Genomic DNA, 20029 nt, shown 5'->3' with positions numbered 1-20029 from the left:
GAAGAGAAGAGAAGAGAAGAGAAGAGAAGAGAAGAGAAGAGAAGAGAAGAGAAGAGAAGAGAAGAGAAGAGAAGAGAAGAAAGAGGAAGAAGGAGAATGGCAGAAAAATGGGGAAAGGAGAGAAAGAGATAGGAGGGGAACAAAAGAAAGGAGAGATTAGGGAGAAGTATAGAGAAAAAGGAGGAAAGGAGCAGGTTACAGAGAGAGGAGTTGAGAGAAATGTCAAAACAAGAACAAAGGAGATGAGAGTAAATCAGAGAGAGGCAATGTAGGAAAAAAAGGGAGAGAGACAGGAGATGGGAGTAGAAAAAAGGAGGAGGAGGAACAGAGAGAGAAGAAACCATAAGGAGGAGGAAAGGATCAGAGACAGCGAAAGATACAGAGGAAAATAACTAAGGAAAAATCTCTCTACTGGGGTAATTAAGTGACTCTTTCAGGGTGTGATCTTATACCCAGGGCTGCATGGTGCATGGTAGGTCTAAAGGAAATAAATGTTATTTTCCCCATCTCCACTCCCTGCCCCCCCCATTGCAACCACAGTGGAGGCAGATTTTTGTCAAGAGACTTGACTTTCTCTTCCTTGTTCTTCCATCCATGTTGTTCAGTCATGTGTATCCTGTTGGATTTCCGTCCAGACTGGCTAATTGTTCCAGAGCTGTTGACGGTCACTGCCCATTTTACCTGACTCTACCCCACTTCACCTGCCACTCACCCTTACGTCAATTAAATTAGATGGTGAGATAGGATGCTGGCATGGCTTGATCCCTTTAATTTACTAAACAGACACAGCCCAACATGAAAATAGGAGCTGGGGCCCAGGCTGGCTATGACAACCTCCCACGCTCTGTCACCAAATCCAGAAAAATGCTGGAATGGGAAGCTCAGAATGGAGGAAGGAGGTAGTTAGTAATCCTTGAACTCTCATCCCACCCCAGACTTGGGCATTCTCCTGGGCTTATCAGCTTCGGCTACACCTCACACTTATCTAAAGGAAATCTAAAGTTGGGCCTCGAGCCTGTGCTCCCCACCAGAGATGCCATCGGAGCAGGTTCACACCTGACCCTGCCCCCTTTCCAGGGATAAGCCATGGCCATAGTAGGGCTCTACATCTTTCTGAAAATACCTTTGGCTGAAGGCAGAGAGGGGAGGGAAGACTTGGAGAGTTTGGCCAACCTTTCTGAACCCTCCTTGAAGGCACTGGGCAGGCTAGAGAGGAAAGGTGAAGACTTTTGTTAGTCAGTTTCCATTCCCCTCCCACCGCCACCGCCATACATACAAACTCTTTCGTATTGTCAGGTTTGGAATGAGTAAATAACTCCCCTCCACCTGTGCGTCTCCCAAAGGGTCAGCAACATTTTCTTTTGTCTTCTTTTGCTTTGCTTTGTTTTTGCCCTGGAGCTATGATTTCATCCATGTAGGGAGCTCCCAGTGTGAGAAAGTCCTTCCACAGATGTAGATTGGCAACACCTCTGGAGTTTACAGTCATCAAGGATTACCTGGGGGCACATAGAGTTTAAGACTGAAGGACCAGATGGCTTCTGAGATTCCTTCTAGGTCTACATCTTGGGTCCTAAAGTCCTAAGCTGGAAAGGCTTCTAGCCTGGCTGAGTGTACCAAAGTTCATCCCTAGATTGGCCATTGGGTGATGCCTCTTTTGACCACAACTCCTCCAGGTGACCATCAAGGGGTTGTGCATGACCTACATAAGCAGGAAAGGGGAGAGTGCTGACCCCAAGGACAGTACAGACTCTCAAGGGATGGAAAGCAGTTGCAGTTAGAGCTCTCTCAAAACAGCTTTCTTCTCTCTCCCTCACTTGCCAGTAACCTTTGGGAAGCAGCAAGCAGACCTCGAATGTCAGGCAACTGGCTTTAGCCAGGGGAGTTGTTTTCCTAAAAGTGCCCTTGTGACCTCTCTCTTCCTCTCCTTCTGTGTGTGTGTGTGTGTGTGTGTGTGTGTGTCTCTCTCTCTCTCTCTCTCTCTCCATCCATCCTTCACCCACCTTCCCCCCCCACCAAGCAGGTGAGGATCCAACCCCAGTGGCCAGCCTTGCCATGCCCCCCTCATTCACTTGCCACTGGGATGACCCCTTTCTCTTCCTCACGTTTGTCATTAACTCTTGCTCAGATCACCAGGAAGCCCCCTTAATGAAGGCAGGAGGCTAGATTTATGAGTTCACCCAAGCTCCGTGTCCGCACATGGACTGAAGTGTTTCTCTAGATGCCTTCTTTCCCCCCACCTCGTTCCGTTACAAGAATGGACTTTCTGTTTCAGCTACTTGTGAAAGCCATAAATTGTAGGGGGTTTTTTATGGAAGGGGGAGGGAAAGAAACACAAAACTTCATGCCTCCAGCTTATTGCTCTAAATCAGCTCGTGGGTCATTAAAAAGAAGGGGGTCGAGGATGGAAGGGAGGGCAAAGGGAGGGAAATCTCCCTCTGGCTCCTGCCAAATAAAATTCATATGTTAGCCAAGTTGTCAGAGACCAATCCTTGCAAAGTTTGGGATGAGAAGGTTTATGGCACTCTCGGCTTCTGGGGAATGGTGTTAGAGCAAAAGGACTCTGGGCCAGCCCATGATGGCCAACTCCTGGCTGGTCTGTTTCCACGAGCGAGCGCACTAGGAATCCATTAGGCCAACTGACGACAGATCCCTCAGCATTCCAGTCTGTACAGCACACCTCTGATGAGGCCAAACACTGGACTGGACCCATGAATATGTGAAAGAAACAGCCCGCTACAGCGGCCACAAATGAGAAGAGCAGGAAACCTCAAATGATGTGCAAAAAAATCGTAAAGGTTAAGATAATTTTTCCATCACTTGAGCTTCATAACTCAGCATTTCTGATGTTGGTGAATTATGAGGCTGGGGGAGCTGGGGTGAGGGAACAGGAGGGAGGGGAGACAGGGTGGGGAAGGGGTGGTTGTCTGTCCAAGATCAGTGAGGCCTTTGGGATCCAAGCTGGCACACGGTTCAGCCGAACAGGGGAGAGGGAGGAAACATGAGCCCCCGAACAGGCCAGCAATTTCCTCTCGCTGCTGTTGGAAACCAGCCCCTGGAACCCAGAGTCCTCCTCTCAGGGCAGCTCACTGAGTGCTGGTCACCAAGGGAAACGGAGCTTGGCTGTCCCTTCTAGAGCCCTCCAGGAGTCAACTTTGAGCTCAGGGCAGAAGAGGACGGCTGGACTCAGGCTGACTCAGGCCTTCGTTCCTGCAAACATATCCACCTACTGCAATTGTCAGAGAAGGGATGGGGCAAAAATCCTCCAAAGGGAAGGAGCTAACAGTGGGAATGCGGCATTTAGTAGCCTGGATTTGGTGTGAGAAGCCCTAGATTTGAATTCTGGGCCAGTAATAACTATCCGCATGACTTTGGGCAAAGCACTTGACATCTCTGGGCCTCAACTTCCTTATTTGTAAAATGAGGATGGACTCTGAGGCCTCAAGCCTATGACCCTATGGCCCAGGTAGTACAGTGTCTTTACCAGTTGTGTAACCCTGGGCAAACCACTTAACCACTCCCTGCCTCAGTTTCCCCATCTATAAAAAGAGCCAGGTGGACTAGCTGTCATCTAAGGTGCCTTTCAGCTCTGACTTGGGATCCAGTATTAAACGGAGATGAATGCTTAGTGTAAGGGACGATCCTCACAATTCAATATATGGAAACCAAACCACGACATGTAGATTTGGTTCTCCCACCCTTCCCTCCCTCCAGGGTTCAATTCAATTCAATAAACATTTATTAAGTGCCTACTAAGTGCCAGGCAAAGGGAGCTAGGTGGAGCAAAGGATAGAGCTCTGGGCCTCGAGTCAGGAAGACTCATCTTCTTGACTTCAAATTTAACCTCAGATACTTACTAACTGTGTAAGTCACTTCACCCTGTTTGCCTCAGTTTCCTCATGAGTGAAAATGAGCTGGAGAAGAAAAAGGCAAACCACCCCAGTGTTTTTGCCAAGAAAACCCCAAATGGGGCCGTAGAGTCGGACGCAACTGAAACCACTGAACGACAAAAATGTGTCAGGCTCCGGCTAAGTGCAGGGTTTATAAGACAAACGTATGGTCAACTCTGGAGTCTGTAACCTTTAGATGTGGCTCAATCTGGGCTCCCTGAGCAGCAGAGATGGAAGACCACTTGATGCAGTGAATTTAGAGTAAGAAGAGTTGACGGTTCTTAGGCAAGTTACTTCTCTCTGGATCTCATTTCCCTCATTCGTAAAAGGAGGGCGTTGGGCTTACCAACACGTGAGCTCCCTTCCTGCTAGCTCCAACTCCCTAATCCTGTGAATTTGACACAGTAGCAAGAAATACATTTATTCAGCTGAGCAGGGAGGGCTTCAACCTCCACAAGGCTCCCCACATAGTTGTTGCCTTTGGATTGTGGTTTTTCCCTCCTCCCATTGACCACAAGTAGGTGAGAGCATCTGAGCACCAGAAAAGCCAGGGTCAGTAACAGGTCTGGCATGCCTCAGTCTCCTCAGCCTTGACCTTGCTGTACCCTTAAAGAAGCTGGGATGAAAGAACCGGGGGAACCATTTTGTGCTCGGTAGGAAATCGTCTACTCCTTTGCTCAAAGTCCTGATGCAATTTTTGCATGGTCCCAATCATTTCCGTGGTTGTTTTCTCTTCATATCATTCAAGAATTCAATTTGATAAATATTTGCTAGGCACTTACCACACACAGACACTCCGTTTTCCACTTGGCACAGGCTGTCCCTGAGCCTGGAATGCACTCCCTCCTTGAGTCTGCCTCACAGAATCCCTAGTTTCCCTCAAAAGTACCACGTCTTCGTAAGTTCTTTGCTGATGCCTCCATTTCCTGGCACTGTCTCTAGCAGTCAGGAAGTACTGAGTTCAAATTCGATCTCCTTTATCAGTGTTTCCAGCCCAATTACCTCACTCCTTTGAACCTGGGTTTCATCAGCGGTAAAATTGGAACAATCATAGCATCTACATCACAAGGTCATTGTAATAATTAAATAACATCATTCCAGTCTTTGGTCAGTGCATTAGTTCTCTTTATATATCAAGCAATCAACAAGCATTTATTAAGTTCCTACTATGTACCAAGCACTGTGCTAGGTGCCGGACAAAGACAAAAATGAAGTAATCCCTCCCTTCAAAAAGCTTACCTTATATTGGAAAAAACTACATGGACACATGTAAATACATAAAAATAATATGCAGAAGAATTTGGTGGAGAGATACTCACAATTAGATGGGGGAAGGTGAGAAATTAAGAAAGGCTTTGTGTAGGAGGTGGTATTTCATTTAGTTTGCATTTACTTATCGACATACATAATAATAGCTAATATTTATAAGTACTCTAAGTAGTTTACATTCTACTTGGAGAAAAGGAAGGCATAGGCCCTGTGTGCTCCAGTACAACAGACAAAAATAGAGAGGAGGGACATTCTCTGCTTCCCAATATTTAGGATACACAGCATTAGAGGCATGAGACCAGAGCCCAGCCTGCAGACAGGAGGATAGACTCGCTGATTACTCCATGCGTTGATTACTCAAGAGGATGATGAGGCAGGCCACTGTAGGCTTTGGAGAAAAACAATAGAGCTGGAAGAGGTAAAGCCTCATCATGGTCCTCATACCTAAATCAGTTAGAAGCAAAGGAAAGGGAAGGAGTTGTAGGATCCCAAATTCCATGTTCCAGAATTAGCCTCTGTAGAATACCAATGGCAATGGGGGAATCTTGAAGTAGGATGAACACTATGAAGACCAGGCCTGGTCTTTGGCAGGGAAGCAGGGAAGGGAAGCCACAGAACCCTTGTGGCAGAATGGAGAGGACCTGGGTGACTTTGAGAGAGAACCCCCTCCAGCCCGAGAACCTATTTCAAGTCCCAGCTCAGCGACTCTTTGACCTGGAGTAAATCATTTAAGCAAGTTCACTTGTGCCTTAGTTTCTTCATAGATAAGTTGAAGATAATAGTATTTGCATTGGCAGTCCCATAGAACTAAGAAAGAGCTATAGAAATGTGAGTTGGGATTCATTAGATCAAATAAGACAATGAATATACAGCACTTTATAATTTCTAAGGCACTATCTAAATGTCAGTTTTTGTTAGTTTCATCATCACTGCTTTCTCATTCTTCTCGTCTTCCTCTCTGGGGTTCAGATACAAATGGGCTGAAGACAAACCCCTCTCCCACTATGATTTTTGTCTAATCTTCTGAGGACTATTGAGCCAGTGGACAACACGACTGCTTGGCTGTGGTTGAATTATAGTACAAGGATGTAAGCAATTCTTCATCTTTGAGATAACTCCTGGAACATAGAGAAGGATGGGGGTGATGGGTACCATATCCTGTTTCATTTCTTCCACTAACTTTCTCTATTTGGGGACTGTCCCATTTCATGGAGTTTGGCGATTATGAGTATTCATTGTGATGACAACTATTTAAAACATCGTCCTTCCCTTTGTCTGGCTCTCTGTTATGACCAGGTGACTGGAGGCCACAGTTATGTGTGCTTTGACTCTCTGGTTCAAGTATAATTTATCTGTGGAATGTTCAAGGATGTTTTGACATGTCTTTGGAATAAAGGGATTTACTTTATAAAGGGTGGCAAGATATGGGTATCTATTTCTAGCCACTGATTGCATCTTTATAGGTATCTAGTAGATGCTAAATGTTATTCCTGTAGGGATGGATTGCAATTTCTACCATTTCCTGGAATAATATTCATCAGTCAACAAGTATGGAGTCCCTGATGATAACTTTTCCTGTAATTTCTCATACTTCTGAATCTGTCATAAAACTCTCCATGTTTACAAAGCACAAACAAATAATAACAATAAGAATAGGGACAGAGACTAGATATGATATCATTAGCGTAGGGGATTCCTTATATGGAAATGCCTTCTACCAATCCAAATTATTGTCTTCTTATGTAACATAAAGACTTAGAGACTTGTCCAGAACTGCACCTGGTGTAAGGAAGACCTGAATTTAAATCTTCCCTCAGGCACATACTGGCCATATGACCCTTCACTTCACCTTTGTCTGCCTCAGTTTCCTCATCTGTAAAATGGGAGTAGTCATAGCAACTACCTCCCAGGATAGTGATGAGGATAGGATGAGATAATATTTATAAAGTTCACTGCAAACCTTAAAGTTCTATATAAATTCTAGTTATCATCATCATCATGATGTGACTTGCCCAGTCACCCAGCTAGCATGTGTCAGAAGTGTGACTTGAATGCAGGTCCTCCTGGCTCTGAGATCAGCTCCCTAGTCATTATGCCATACAGCCTCTCTCATTATCATTTTTATTATATCAAATTATAAAACTTAAGGGGCAGCTAGGTGGCTCAGTGGATAGAGCACTGGGCTTGGAATCAGGAAGACTCATCTTCCTGAGTTCAAATCCAGACTCAGACACTAACTAGCTATGTGACCCTGGGCAAGTCACTTCACCCTGTTTGCCTCAGTATCCTCATCTGTAAAAAAGAGCTGGAGAAGGAAATGGCAAACCACTCTTGTATTTCTGCCAAAAAAAAAAAAACCCAAAATGGGATCACAAAGAGTAGGTCATGACTGAAACTACCGAACAACAACAATAAAATATAAGGTTATATGATTACTATAAAATTACCCTGTAATACCTCACATATCTATATCACTTTCAGAATGCAAAGCTCTGAGTACACGGTATCTCATTTGACCCTCCAGACAACCTTGTGAGGCTGACACCATTCTTATCCCTGTTTTTTTTTTTCTTTCGGACCCAGTCTAAGATTTCATTGGTGTAGTAAACTCCCAGAGAGGAAATTCATTTTACAAGTGCAGATTTGCACTTACTCTGCCACCTTGGTTTTGGAGAATTTCCTCTCTATGCATTGAAAATGATTTGCCCAGGATTGGACAGCACCTGTGTGTTGGGAACAAATGTTGAGTCTGGGGCTTCCTGGCACCAAGGTCAGCTCTTTACACATTACACAGTGCTGCCTTTCACCCCCATTTTACAGCTGGGAGAACTGAGACTCAGAGAGATTAAAGAACTTCCTCAAGGTCATAACACTAAGAAGTGTCTGAGTGAGAATTTGAACACAGGTTTTCTTGATTCACAGAGCTCTATCCATTCTATGATAGGATAGAAGCTATGAAGAAGGTGGGAGAGAGGAGAAGAGAGGACCATGAGGAGAGAAGATGGGAAAGAAGAGGAGAGAAAAGGGAGGAGAAGAAAAGGAGGCAGAGGAGAGGAGGGGGAGGAAGAGGAGTACTCTTTTTTTTTTTTTGGAGGGGGAAGGAATATAAATTGGATTAAATGTCTTCTAGGGTCTTTCTCAACTCAAGAATTCTAGGCTTCTGAGATCCCTGTGACTGCAGAATGCTGGATTCAGAGTCAGAGAACCTGGGTTCAAATTCTGGCCATACTACTTACTACCTGTGAGACATTTGGCAAATTACTTCACTGATCTGAGCCTCAGTTTCCTCATCTGTAAAATGGGCATAATAATAGCACCCACCTCCCAGGGTTCTTGTGAGGATCAAATGAGATACAGTTATGTAAAGTGCTTTGCAAACTTTAAGGCACTATATGGATGCCCATTGTTATTATTATTAACCATGTGACCCTGGATGAGTCACTGACTCTCTGGAACTCAAGTTGAATGAAATAATCCTTAAAGTCCCTACAAGGTCTATGATCCTATGATCCCCTGGGCATTTTGGATAGATGTGACCAAGTGAGAACTCTCTAGGACCGCTTCCCTCCTTGAGCCAGCCCCTACTTTTGGGAAGGAAGCAAAAGAAATAGCCAGATCTGGACCACAGAAGGAAGCTTAAGCAGCGATCTCCTTGCAATTAGGATTTGAAGCGTACATCTCCTTGACAATCTTTCCAGTACACAGTTCTCCTACAGGAGACAGAGAAAGACCTAAGGCCTGGCCAGAGTCCCTTAGAAAAGTCACAGGTGATGCTGAGAATTCACAAGCAGCAGTTTTCAGATTTTTTTTCCCTCCAGCTCGTGCTGGTCGGAAACCCCTAGGGGCCTGCTGTGACTCTTGGGGTTAAGCTCCCTTTTCATCCTGGCTGCCCCCCTGGCAGAGGAACGCTGCCTGTGTGTGAGCGCATCAGTTCAAGGTGAAACTAACCACAGGTTTCTTTGTTGATATTTTCGGCTGATTTCCTGTAGAGCCTCAGCACTGAGTGTAGGAGTGAGGGTGGGTACCGTGAAGAGGTGTCAGCCGCAGAGTACAGGGCCCGAAGGGACACCTCAGCTGCACAGCTGGTGAATTCAGGGCTTGCCTCACTGGAAGGAAGTGCCTTCTGACCACCCCCCTCACTCCCCCAGCTGTGTGAACTCTTGCTCATCACACCAAAGCACAGCCATCACTTCCTCATCTAGCTTAGGCTCACCCCACCACCTGGTAATGTGATAATGAATTGGAGGATCATAAACCTCCAGCTGGAAGGAACTTTAGACTCCATTTTACATAGGAGGCACAGAGATTAAGTGACTTACCCAGGGCCACACAGCTAACAAGTATTTGAATTGGGATTGGAACTCAAATCATCTGACTCCATGTCAAATACTCTATCCACTGAAACTTACTGCCTCTCAGAAGACTGCCCCTGACCAAACTCCACAGCACCTGAATTCCCACCATTTGTTCTTTTGGAGACTAAGCCTCATCCTCTCTTCAAATTCCGCTTTCAAGATGCAAGCGTTCCTAGAAAGGTGAGGTCGGGGAAATGGGGAAAGTTTCCCTTGAGAACAGGGAAATTTTTTTATCCTTGTTTCCCCAACGCTGAACCCAGTGCCAGGCACAGATAAAATTCTTAATACATTCTTGGCGATTGCTAGATTTTCTAAGCCCCTGATATCACCACGTGAACGTATGTTTCAGTATCTCTAGAAGGGAATTGGAGCCTCGTGAGAGAACCGGCCCAGCTAGGGATAGAGAGGGAAGGGGCACTGAAGTCTTGCACTTGGTTTCAATAAATCAACTTCACACTATTCAGGATGGGAAAAGCATGGCTAGTCAGCAGTTCCTCTGAAAAGGTTCTGAAGGTTTCAGGGGACCACAAACTCAATATGAATCAACAGTCTGGCATGATGGTCAAGAAATTTATTCCAAACTGAGGCTACTGTAAGAGTTGCAGTGTTCAGGACTAGAGACGTTAGAGACCCACTCTCCACGGCTCTGTCCAGGCAATGTCTGGATCCTGTATTCAGTTCTGGGTTCTTCAAGGAAGGATGTGGATCAGAATGAGAATCTCAGAAGGGGGAGATCATGAAAGTGAAGGGCTTGGGATTGTGCCGTGTAAAGACCACTTGAAAAACCAGGGAATGTTATGCTGGAGGAGGGAAGACTAAAGGCACATGGTCCAATGAGCTGTCCAGTAGGAGATAGATTAGACTTTCACGTTTCCTCTTGGCCACAGAAAGAGACCAAGTAGAATTGACGGGTGGGAGTTGCAAAGAGATGAAATTAGACTTAATATAAGGAATAACATCCTAAGGACTGGAGCTTTCTGAAAGTGAAATTCTACCTCCAGTAGAATGTAAGCGCCTTGAGGGCAGGGACTGTTTAGGTTTTTTTCTTTGTATTCCCCAGCACCTAGCACATAGTGTGCTCTTAACGAATACTTTAAAAGACCAAGGGATAGTCATTCCTTTGATGATGATTCTTATTTATTTGAGGTCTTCCATTGGGTGACCAATCATTGGATAGAGCACAGGACTGAGTCAGGAATACCTGATTTCCAACCCTGCCTCAGACACTTCCTGGCTGGGCAGTGATGGACAAGGCCTCTGTTTCCTCCTCTCCAAAATTAGGGTAATAATAGCATCTACTTTCCAGGGCTGTTACAAGGATCAAATGAATTCTGTCTTCAAACTTTAAAGCACTATATAAACAAGAGCTATTTTTGTTGTCACTCTTGTTAAGCTAGTCTGCCCTCAGAAGTCCTTTCAGACTTGAGATTCTGGGATTTGGGGAAGAGAGGAAAGGAAGCAGAAAGGTGAGATGAAAAGCACTAAAGACAAAGATTTTAAGTGTGAGGATTTTTCCATCCATGGGTCACTGCTGAACCAGATTTCCCCCAAGCTCTCCATTTCTCTGGTTTTGGCATCAGGGTGCCTGACTTGTTCGGAAGAAGCCTCCTCCATCCCTCTTTCCCCCCCCCCCCCCCGGCCTATGATTGGCTTCACAGTTATATTGAACACATGCCCCCTCCATCCTGTTCAAATTGAGGTTTCTGCGGTTCCCAGATGTTTCTGCTTTGAGGAAGTGTGTCCTGATCAAAAGAGGGCAAGCCCTGACTCCCTCTGAGCACAGGACACGGAGATCAGAAGTGCTCTTTCTGGGCCGATTGGAATGGTGGCCGAGATCCTTCCCAGCCTGATGGATGCTCGCCTCATCTCTAGCCTGCAGAAGGATTGAATCCAGGTGTGATTTCAGCTGGGACCTGAAATGGACACGACTGCTGTCTCCAAATATGGGGAGATATCTGTCATGTAGCAAGGCATCAGAGAAACAAAGTGGTGTGGCGGTTAGAGCACTGGACTTTGAGTCCCGAAGTTCAGGGTTCAAACCCCACTTCCAACACACTTACAAGCTGTGTGATCATGGCCAAGTCACTCAGCCTCTCTGATCTCTAACTTTCTAATCTGTACAATGGAGATAGTGATTTTGTGTAGCATCACAAGGCAAAAGTTAGACCAGGAAGTAAATTTCAGCTCGGTGGAAGGAAGGATTTTCTGTTAGCGCTGTTCAATGATTCATAGATTATCTTCTAGGGTTGTGAGTCCCTTGTCCCTGGAAGCAAGTCATAGATTTAGAGCTAGGAAAGACTTTACAAGTCAAGACTGGTCCTTGGTGTTCAAGCAGAATCCAATTGACCTCTTGGTAAAGTTGTCTTAGAAGTGATTCTGACTTGTGGGGTAGAGGGGTTAGACTAGATGGGTCCTTTCCAACTCTGAGTCTTAGGATTCTTCATCCACAGTTTTACATCCTGCTAGATGGATTAAATGGCCTCGGGTGGAGGAGTCATTTCTCTAAAAGGTCATTTAGTTTACTGCTCTGCTCCTAAATCAATGGTTCTCAAAGTATAACATGTTGGGCTTAATGGTCTTTGGGAAGTCACAGCTATCTCTACCATCATTATCATAATTAATCAATCAATAAACATTTATTAAGGAGCTACTGTGTGCCAGATACTGTTAAACTCTGGGGATGCAAATACAAAAAAGAAAGACAATCTTTGCCCTCAAGGAGCCTACGATCTAACGGAGGAAGAAAACACATAAAAGGAAACTGAAGAGAAGAGGGATGGGCAGGGAAAGTACTCAGAAGCATAGTGGAAAAGTCAGAGGAGTTGGAAGGTAGTACAGCCCGGTGAGAAATGAGATGTTCTGAGCTGAACTCTCTCCTTAAATGGAGGTTTTGAAGTCCATGGTTCCATCCTCCAATCAGAAAGACTGGGGATAATGATGAGGTGGAGTACCAAAGCTGATGGGTTCATCACCATCATCTGTCATTAATAATAATTATTATTAATACTTATCAGTACTATTATTAATTATTGCCCATCAGTACTACTGTACTTTTCCTGAAATTTCACCCTTATTACTTTGCTCTGGTCATACATTTAGAGATAATCATATTCCAAGAATGACATCCCAAAGTTCTCAGGAAATATTTCTCTCCAAGGCATTTCAAAATTAGAAATAACAATTACAGCAACCCTATGGGCTGTGGAAGTTGTTATTGCACAAATATAAGAACACCTGAGTAAGTGGTTAGGACATGCAAAGTCCATGCCTTCAAGCAGCCAACTTAAGGTCCCCTAAACTGACTGAAGAAAATAGAATACCAAAACCAAATTCTCATAGACCTTCCAAGCCATTTCCAAATTGGCAGCCCTACCTCCAGTAGGATATAAGTGCCTTGAGGGCAGGGACTGCTTAAGTTTTGGTCTTTCTATTCCCCAGCACCTAGCACATAGTAGGCTCTTAACAAATACTTTAAAAGGCCAAGGGATAGTCATTCCATTGATGATGTTTCTGTATTTGTTGTTGTTTCTTTAATTCTCTCACCTAGTTATCAGTCTCCCATATGAAGCATCTTCCTCTAATAGGATGTAAGTTTCTTGAGTGCAGGAATAACGTTGTTTGCCTATATTTGTATTCCCAGTGCTTAGCATAGTGTACAGTACATAGTAAGTATTTAATAAATGCTGTCTCATTCATTCCCCTTTCTGGGATAGTGCAGAAGATGGGACACTGGATTTGGAGTCAGGAAGACCTGAGTTCAAATTCTGGCTCAGACACTTACTAGCTGTGGGACACTCTAAGCAAGTCACTTAATCACTCCATGCCTCAGTTCCCTCATCTATCAAATGAAGTGTTTGATTTGATGGCCTCTAAAGTTCTTTCTAATCTTGATCTAAGATTCTAAGCAGCCGATTCCCTAAGCACACTCACACTCCTCCCCTCTGCATAAAGGTCTCACTTCTAAGATTGATTTCTGCTCCCTGGACTCTCTTCCTCCAAATATTTCTGCTGTGCTTGATTAGGGAAACCGAGATAGTTGAGGAAGGATCCAGAAGGGAAGAGGAGATGTGGGAAATGTGAGCCTAGCCCACCAGGCTGCCCCTGCTGTGGGTTGTAGCTTCCATTTTATGAGACAGCAAATCCGATGGAAATCCTGCCCTGTGAACAGCGGGGAGAGGTGAGGTTTTTGACTCTCAAATCAGGCATTTTCTCGTAAATGGGGTGGTTCAGAGTTCCGGTTCTTACCCTGGGTGAGCAAGCTAGAACTTTGCCATTCTCCCTGTCCCAGCTCCTTTAGCAGCCTGATACGAAAGGTTGAACCTTTTCATGCCCCCAGGGTGTCAAACGGTGACTTTCCTGTTTTAAGAAAATAAAAGTAATCATCCCACTGCTTGGCTCACACACTTTCTCACCTCAAACCCTTATAGAGCCACAGAGAAATACCCCCAGGCTTTGATATGTAGACACCTTTACCTTCAAATCCTTTTCTAGTCATCTCATTGGTACACCATCTTTGTGAGGTCAATGTGCATTTAAAAAAAAGATTAGCCCGAGGCTCCAATCACTTGCAACCATTTTGTTGTAGACTTGAGGTGTTTGTGGTTATGACCAGTACAGTGATCTCTGTTTAGTTGGGGAAAATCATCACGGGTCCTTCAGCCTTCAGTCCCCTCTACTCCCCACTCAACCCAAAGTCTTGAATAACCAAATCAGATTCCTTATGGTTTCTACTGGGTTAACGTGTGAATGGCAGGGCTAGACAGAATCTGGGTGCCACCTTATAAAATAAACTAGGTGGGGGGAAATCATCAATCCTTCAGCCTGCCCCCACACTTCCTCTCAATTCCAGACCTTTGTAATCTTTTCCACTGGACTTAATGAATGTGTGAATAGCAGGGGATAGACTGAATATGGGATTCTTTCGAATCTGGGTACCACATTTTAGGAAGAATATGGATAAGCTAGACAGCAGCTTCAAACAAGATGGTGAAGGGTCTTGGTTTTGCTAGCCTTTGCATCCCCAGTGCTTAGCACAGTACCTGGTACATAGTAAGTGCTTAATAAATGCTTATGGACCAACTACTAAAACTCATTCCACCTTAGGATTGATTAAATGAATTAGAGGGTATTAAGACTAGAGAAAAGATGATGGGGGATAGTGGAGGGCATGATTGCTGCCTTTGGGTACTTTGAAGACTGTCACCTACGAAAAGGAATGGACTTATTATGTTTAGTCCCAAAGGACAGAACCAAGAGCAATGTGTTGAAGTTGCTACTAAAAGAAAAAAAAAAAACCTTAGGCATGCTATCATGAAAATTCACAATGAGAGCTGTCTCAAAATGGAATGAGCTATGGTGGGGAGGTAAGATGGGGTGATGGGGGGAGAAGCGCTTATTGAGGGTCTTCAAGCAAAGGTTAGTTGTCCACATATTAGAGATATCATAGAAGGGATTCTTGGTCAATCATGGGTTGGATTCATTGTCTCTTGAGGGCCCATTGAACTCTGAAATTTGATGACCCATTCACGAATCCATGGCTGATGACAGCTCACCGTATTACCTCCTCCACCACCACCATCACCCAACTAAATCATTGGGCTTCTGGTTTGGAGCAATGTTGTAGATAAGAATTTTGTCAAGATCTCTGGGCATGCTTTCCTACCCTTGGTGGGTCATCACCTCTAATAACCACTCTTTTTTTCTCTCCTTGCTCCTCTCCTCCTCCTCTCTCTCCCCTCATCCCACCCCCAACAGATTGCTGATGAGTTGGGCAACGAGAAGTTCTGTATGGAAGCTAACCAGACTGGAAATGGGAACTGGCTGAAGTACATCCGGGTGGCCTGCTCCCGAGACGACCAGAATCTAACCGTGTGTCAAGTTAATGAGCAGGTAGGCCCGTGTGGGATGAGGAAACTCATGGGGGAAATCTGTGTCCTTCAGAATAATTCTTTGAAATTGGAGTATGGTAGTTTGAGTGTGCTCTGTATCGACTCTCTGGTCCTTTGTGATAATTAGATTCCACAGAGCTGTCTATACTTTCTCCTTACTAACCTATGAAGACATTGTTGCTAAGGCTTGATTGATGAAGCAGATGGAATTAAACGGTTCCAAAATGAAATGTGTTTATTCCAGGGAAGACAAATTGGTCAGGGTGGTTAAGATCCTAAACCTGGGGCTATTTTTCTACTGAGTCACTGTAAAATGAGAAATATGAACTAGATTTTATTAGATGAGCTATTAGATGGGCACCGCCAGCTCTGACATTCCCTGTTCTAAAGACTTTCTCACTTCTGACATCCCCTTTTTTAAGGATCTCCCACCTTTGACATCCTTTGTTCTAAGGCCCTTCCCAATTTTGATATTCCCTGTTCTAAGGGCCCTCCTAGGTCTGACATCCCTTGTTCTAAGGCCCTCCCAACTCTGACATTCCCTGCTCTAAGGGCTCTCCCAGTTCTGACATCCCCTACTCTACGGGCCTTCCCACCTCTGACGTTCCATGTTCTAAGGTCCCCAAGTGAAATGGGTTCCCATGGGAGGCAGTGGGCTCCCCCTCCCTGGAAGTTTCTGAGCATAGACTGGACAACCACTTGCCAGACATGTTGCAGTGGATTCTTTTTGGGGTCATGAATTGGGCTGAATGGCTCCTGAGATCCATTCAAACACTGAAATCCTGTGAGTCCGTAACTTCTTTCCCTAATGTTTAATATTTAAGATTTTGTGCTCTAAGGCACCTTTCCGCTCTTTATCTTGAACCTGTTGGTTATTGCCCAGATAGTATCCACTTGTGTTCAGAGGCCTGCTAGTAAATGTTTAACGATCAGCTCTCTAGGGAAAAACGCACTCAAGACACTTTTCACTTTAATAGGCATTATTACCATTTTCTCCCTCACTTTCTCAAGTTTAGACAATCAACAACATGCTAAATCAGGTCCTGATCTAAAGCATTTGCCACTTCCAAGGTACAAATGCTCACACTGAACATTTAACAATCAGGTATTGGGAGCCAGTATAAGTTGGCTCCAACGGCCCCCTGCTCTCATCCACATGCCTGTCTCATCTCCGTAAAGCAAGGACTGTGTTTACTCCACACCTGGAGTCTTGCTCTCTGTTCCAGGCACCACATTTCAGGAAGGACATTGAAGGGCTAGAGATATCCAGAAAAGGGCAGTTGGGATGAGGAAGGGCCCCAAGATCATGCTGTGCATAGAAGGACGAGGAGAAGGAACAAAGGGTGATTAGCCTGGAGAAAAGAAGACTGGGCTGGGGTGATGCCCAATCACTCTCTTCAAGGGTTTGAAAGGCACTCATGTGGGAGAGCATTGAACCTGTCTGCTGGGTTTGGCCCAAAGGGAAGAACTAGGAACCATGAGGAAAAGGTGCAGAGAGGCAGATTTCAGCTAGCCATAAGGGAAACTCCGAATTAATTAGAACCATCCACAAATGGGATGGGCAGCCCTGGGAGGGGAAGGAGGGGCTGCAAGACTGATATTCTACAATGTTGTAGCATAATGCCTGGCACACAGTAGGTGCTTAATAAGAATGAATGAAAGAACCCAAGGACAGGAAACATCTTTGGGAGAATGGTTTTAAATGGATGTGTTTCATCAAGTTCTCAAGAAGGTCTTGGCTGCTCGCCAGCAAAGTCATTGCCTTGGAAGGGTTGGAAATGTTTTCGGAGTTTTGCATTTCTTCTCTTTAGCAGGGTGCAGAGAGAACCAACCCACAGGTGGTCCAGAACCCTCAGAGGTTCAGTGAACTCTCTGGACAGGCTGCTAAAGGGATTGGAGTAATTTTGGTTCTGTAATCTGACCCCTTGTGGTAGTGAATTGATAGAATTCTTAGAACACCATAAATTCAACTCATAAGAGTCTGAAGCCTCATTCAAAACTTCAACAGAGTCCAAGACAGAATGAAGTTATTCAAAGCCTGAAGGGCTCTCCCACGCACCCGACAAAAATCCTCGTTTCTCTCTCTGTCTCTGTCTGTTTCTCTGTGTGTCTCTCTCTATCTCTGTCTTTCTGTGTATCTCTGTCTCTATCTTTCTGTCTCTGTCTTTCTGCCCTCTGTCTGTCTGTCTCTCTCTCTTTCTCTCTCTCTCCTTCTCCCTCATTGTTTGCCTATTTTTGCTAAAAAAAAAAAACCCACAAAAACAAAAACAAAAAAACCCCAAAACTGGGCTATTAATTATCTGTGCATATAAGATCTTACCAAGTGATTCCTACATCTCTTCATCTGGGTTCTAGTCCTGGCTTTGAATCTCACTACCTCCATATTGTCGGCACCTTCAATAAGGTAGGGTGACTAGGAATTTTCCCCAGGACCCCAAAACAAGGAAAAGGCAACACTGTAACTTGTGCATTCAGCGGATCCCCTATTTAGCAAGAATATAATTCATTAAAAAATAGGAAGCTGCCATTTTTAATAAGGCGTCCCTTCCCAATCAAGGGATTTCATCTTAGTTCTTTCTAGTACTGTTTGTGCCTCCTTCTTTCTTGAGGTGCTAACCTTGATAGGTCTGGTTTTGCAGGTCGCTGAACCACATCTGAGCCTCAGTTTCCTCATTTTTTAAAGGAGTAGAATAATTCTTGGGCTACCAGGCTCACAGGTTTCCTCAGAGGAGGTCAATGAAATTTAATGGATTGGGAAAATGTCTTTCCTGATTTCCTCCAGCCCTCAGGAGTTCAACAGAAGAAATGTAATTCTTCTATGTGAAAATCAAAGTGTAAAAAACAACCATCACCTCCTACCCAAGTCTTCTCTGCCTCCTCAATAAAAAATTATTCCCCAGAACTTTTCAATGAACCTTAGTATGAACAGTTTCAAGTCACCTCAACAGTTTAGTCTCCCTCTATTGTGTGCACTTCAGGACATTAATATTCAAAGATGTGCTGGTAAATATTTAACAACCAGATCTCTGAAAATGTGCAACACACTTTTAAGTTTAATCTGTATTATCAGCATCACTTCCTTAAATCTAGATAGTCAACAAAGCAATCAATAAAGCCCTGACCTGTAGCATTTGCCAATTTCCAAGATGTAAAGGCTCACCCTGAAGATTTAACAATAGGCTCTCAGAACCTCTACGAGCTGGCTCCAGTCCACCCCCCCACCCCCCCCACCCCCGTCAATAATCTTCCTGAAAAATGAGTACAAAATTCCAGATAGTCAACAGTCAATAAACATTTATTAAGCACCTACTATATGCCAGGCACTTTGCTAAGTACTGGGAATACAAATACAAAAAAAAAAAAACCTGCCCTCCAGAAGCTTATAATCTACCACAGACAGGGGAGGTTCCCTATCAGAGGCATGGCACAGAAGTTAGTTAGAGAAGAACCAAAGTTGTGTACCCAGATGAGAAATGAGGAGGTGGTTTAGGAGTTCATGTCCTACCCTTCAATCAGGACAGGGGATGGTGATGAGGTAGAGGAGCAAGGCTGATGAGAATTTACGAGATGATAAAATTCTCCTGATAATAAGCTTCCAAGGACAGGGTGGAGAAGTCAGATATAATCTAATAAGGGTCAAAATCCAGCAAAAATTCTATCTTTCTGGATGGTCTGCTTCTGTTAATGCCTCTCATGATTACATTCACACTTCTCCCTCACCCACCCACCCACACCTTGCCCCTTAGCATGTTTCACTGTTGACTCATACTTAGTTTAGAGCCCACTAATATCCTCAGATCTTTTTTTAAGAACTGTAATATGCCCACAGCTACCCTCATCCTGTACTTATGCCATTGTTTAAAAAAAAAAAGACACACTTAGAACTGTATTTTTATCTCTATTAATTTTTTTTTAATTAGATTCGGCATATCATTCTAAACCTGTCGAGGTCTTTTGGGATTTTGTCATTCATCCCATGAGCTATCTTTCCCAGCTTTGTGCCTTTCCAAACTCGATAAGTAAGCCACAGACGACTTCATCCAGATTCATTCATGAAGCTAGAGACCAGAACAGGACATAGGACAGAATCTAGTAGCGCTCCAAATAAACAAAGATCAATGAATCTCCATTCGGGAGGCCTGGTCATTCAACTAGTACCAAATCTATCTAAATGTAGTCATGCCGTCTACCTATGTCCACTTTGTGAGCTATTTATAACTTCTTGTTATTAGTAAAAGAAAGGAAAAAAACACACAATTGAACGTACCGTGGCAGCATTACAGAATTGCAGAGGTGGAAGGAGCCTCAGCAGTAGTCAGCTCAACGAGCTCCCCCTAAACCAGGTGGCATAGAGTCGTGAACTTGGAGTCACAGGATTTGAGTTTGAATCCTGGTTATGCCACTTTCTCCCCATATAAAGTTGGACAAGTCTGGGATTTATACCTCACCTGTAAAATGGGAGAATTAGACCAGATGGGCACGGAGGTCCCTCCCAGCTCTAAATCCAGGATTTTATGAGACTCAGAGTGGCAAAGTTAGGTGGTTCAAGTAGTTACAGATATGACTTAAACCCAGGTCCTCTCTACCACTTCGCTCAGTCATTTCAGTCATATCCAACTCCTCCTGACCC

The 20029-nt window shown here is 44.3% G+C and overlaps 1 protein-coding gene across 1 annotated transcript in view; it reads left to right on the top strand.

Annotated features, from left to right (window-relative positions):
- The window catches only part of LOC114029538 (PR domain zinc finger protein 16-like), a 113591-nt gene that overhangs the window by 5892 nt on the left and 87670 nt on the right, over positions 1–20029 (top strand). The window contains exon 2 of the mRNA XM_027844026.1: positions 15266–15400. Within this exon, the coding sequence (XP_027699827.1) occupies positions 15266–15400 (135 nt within the window). The remainder of the gene's footprint in view (positions 1–15265; positions 15401–20029) is intronic.

The sequence above is a fragment of the Vombatus ursinus genome, unplaced genomic scaffold (genome assembly GCF_900497805.2).
Source record: "Vombatus ursinus unplaced genomic scaffold, bare-nosed wombat genome assembly UNPS02014932.1, whole genome shotgun sequence".
Classification (NCBI taxonomy): Eukaryota; Metazoa; Chordata; class Mammalia; order Diprotodontia; family Vombatidae; genus Vombatus; species Vombatus ursinus.
Note: the sequence above shows the minus strand (reverse complement) of the source record. Positions and strands in the feature narration are given on the sequence as shown.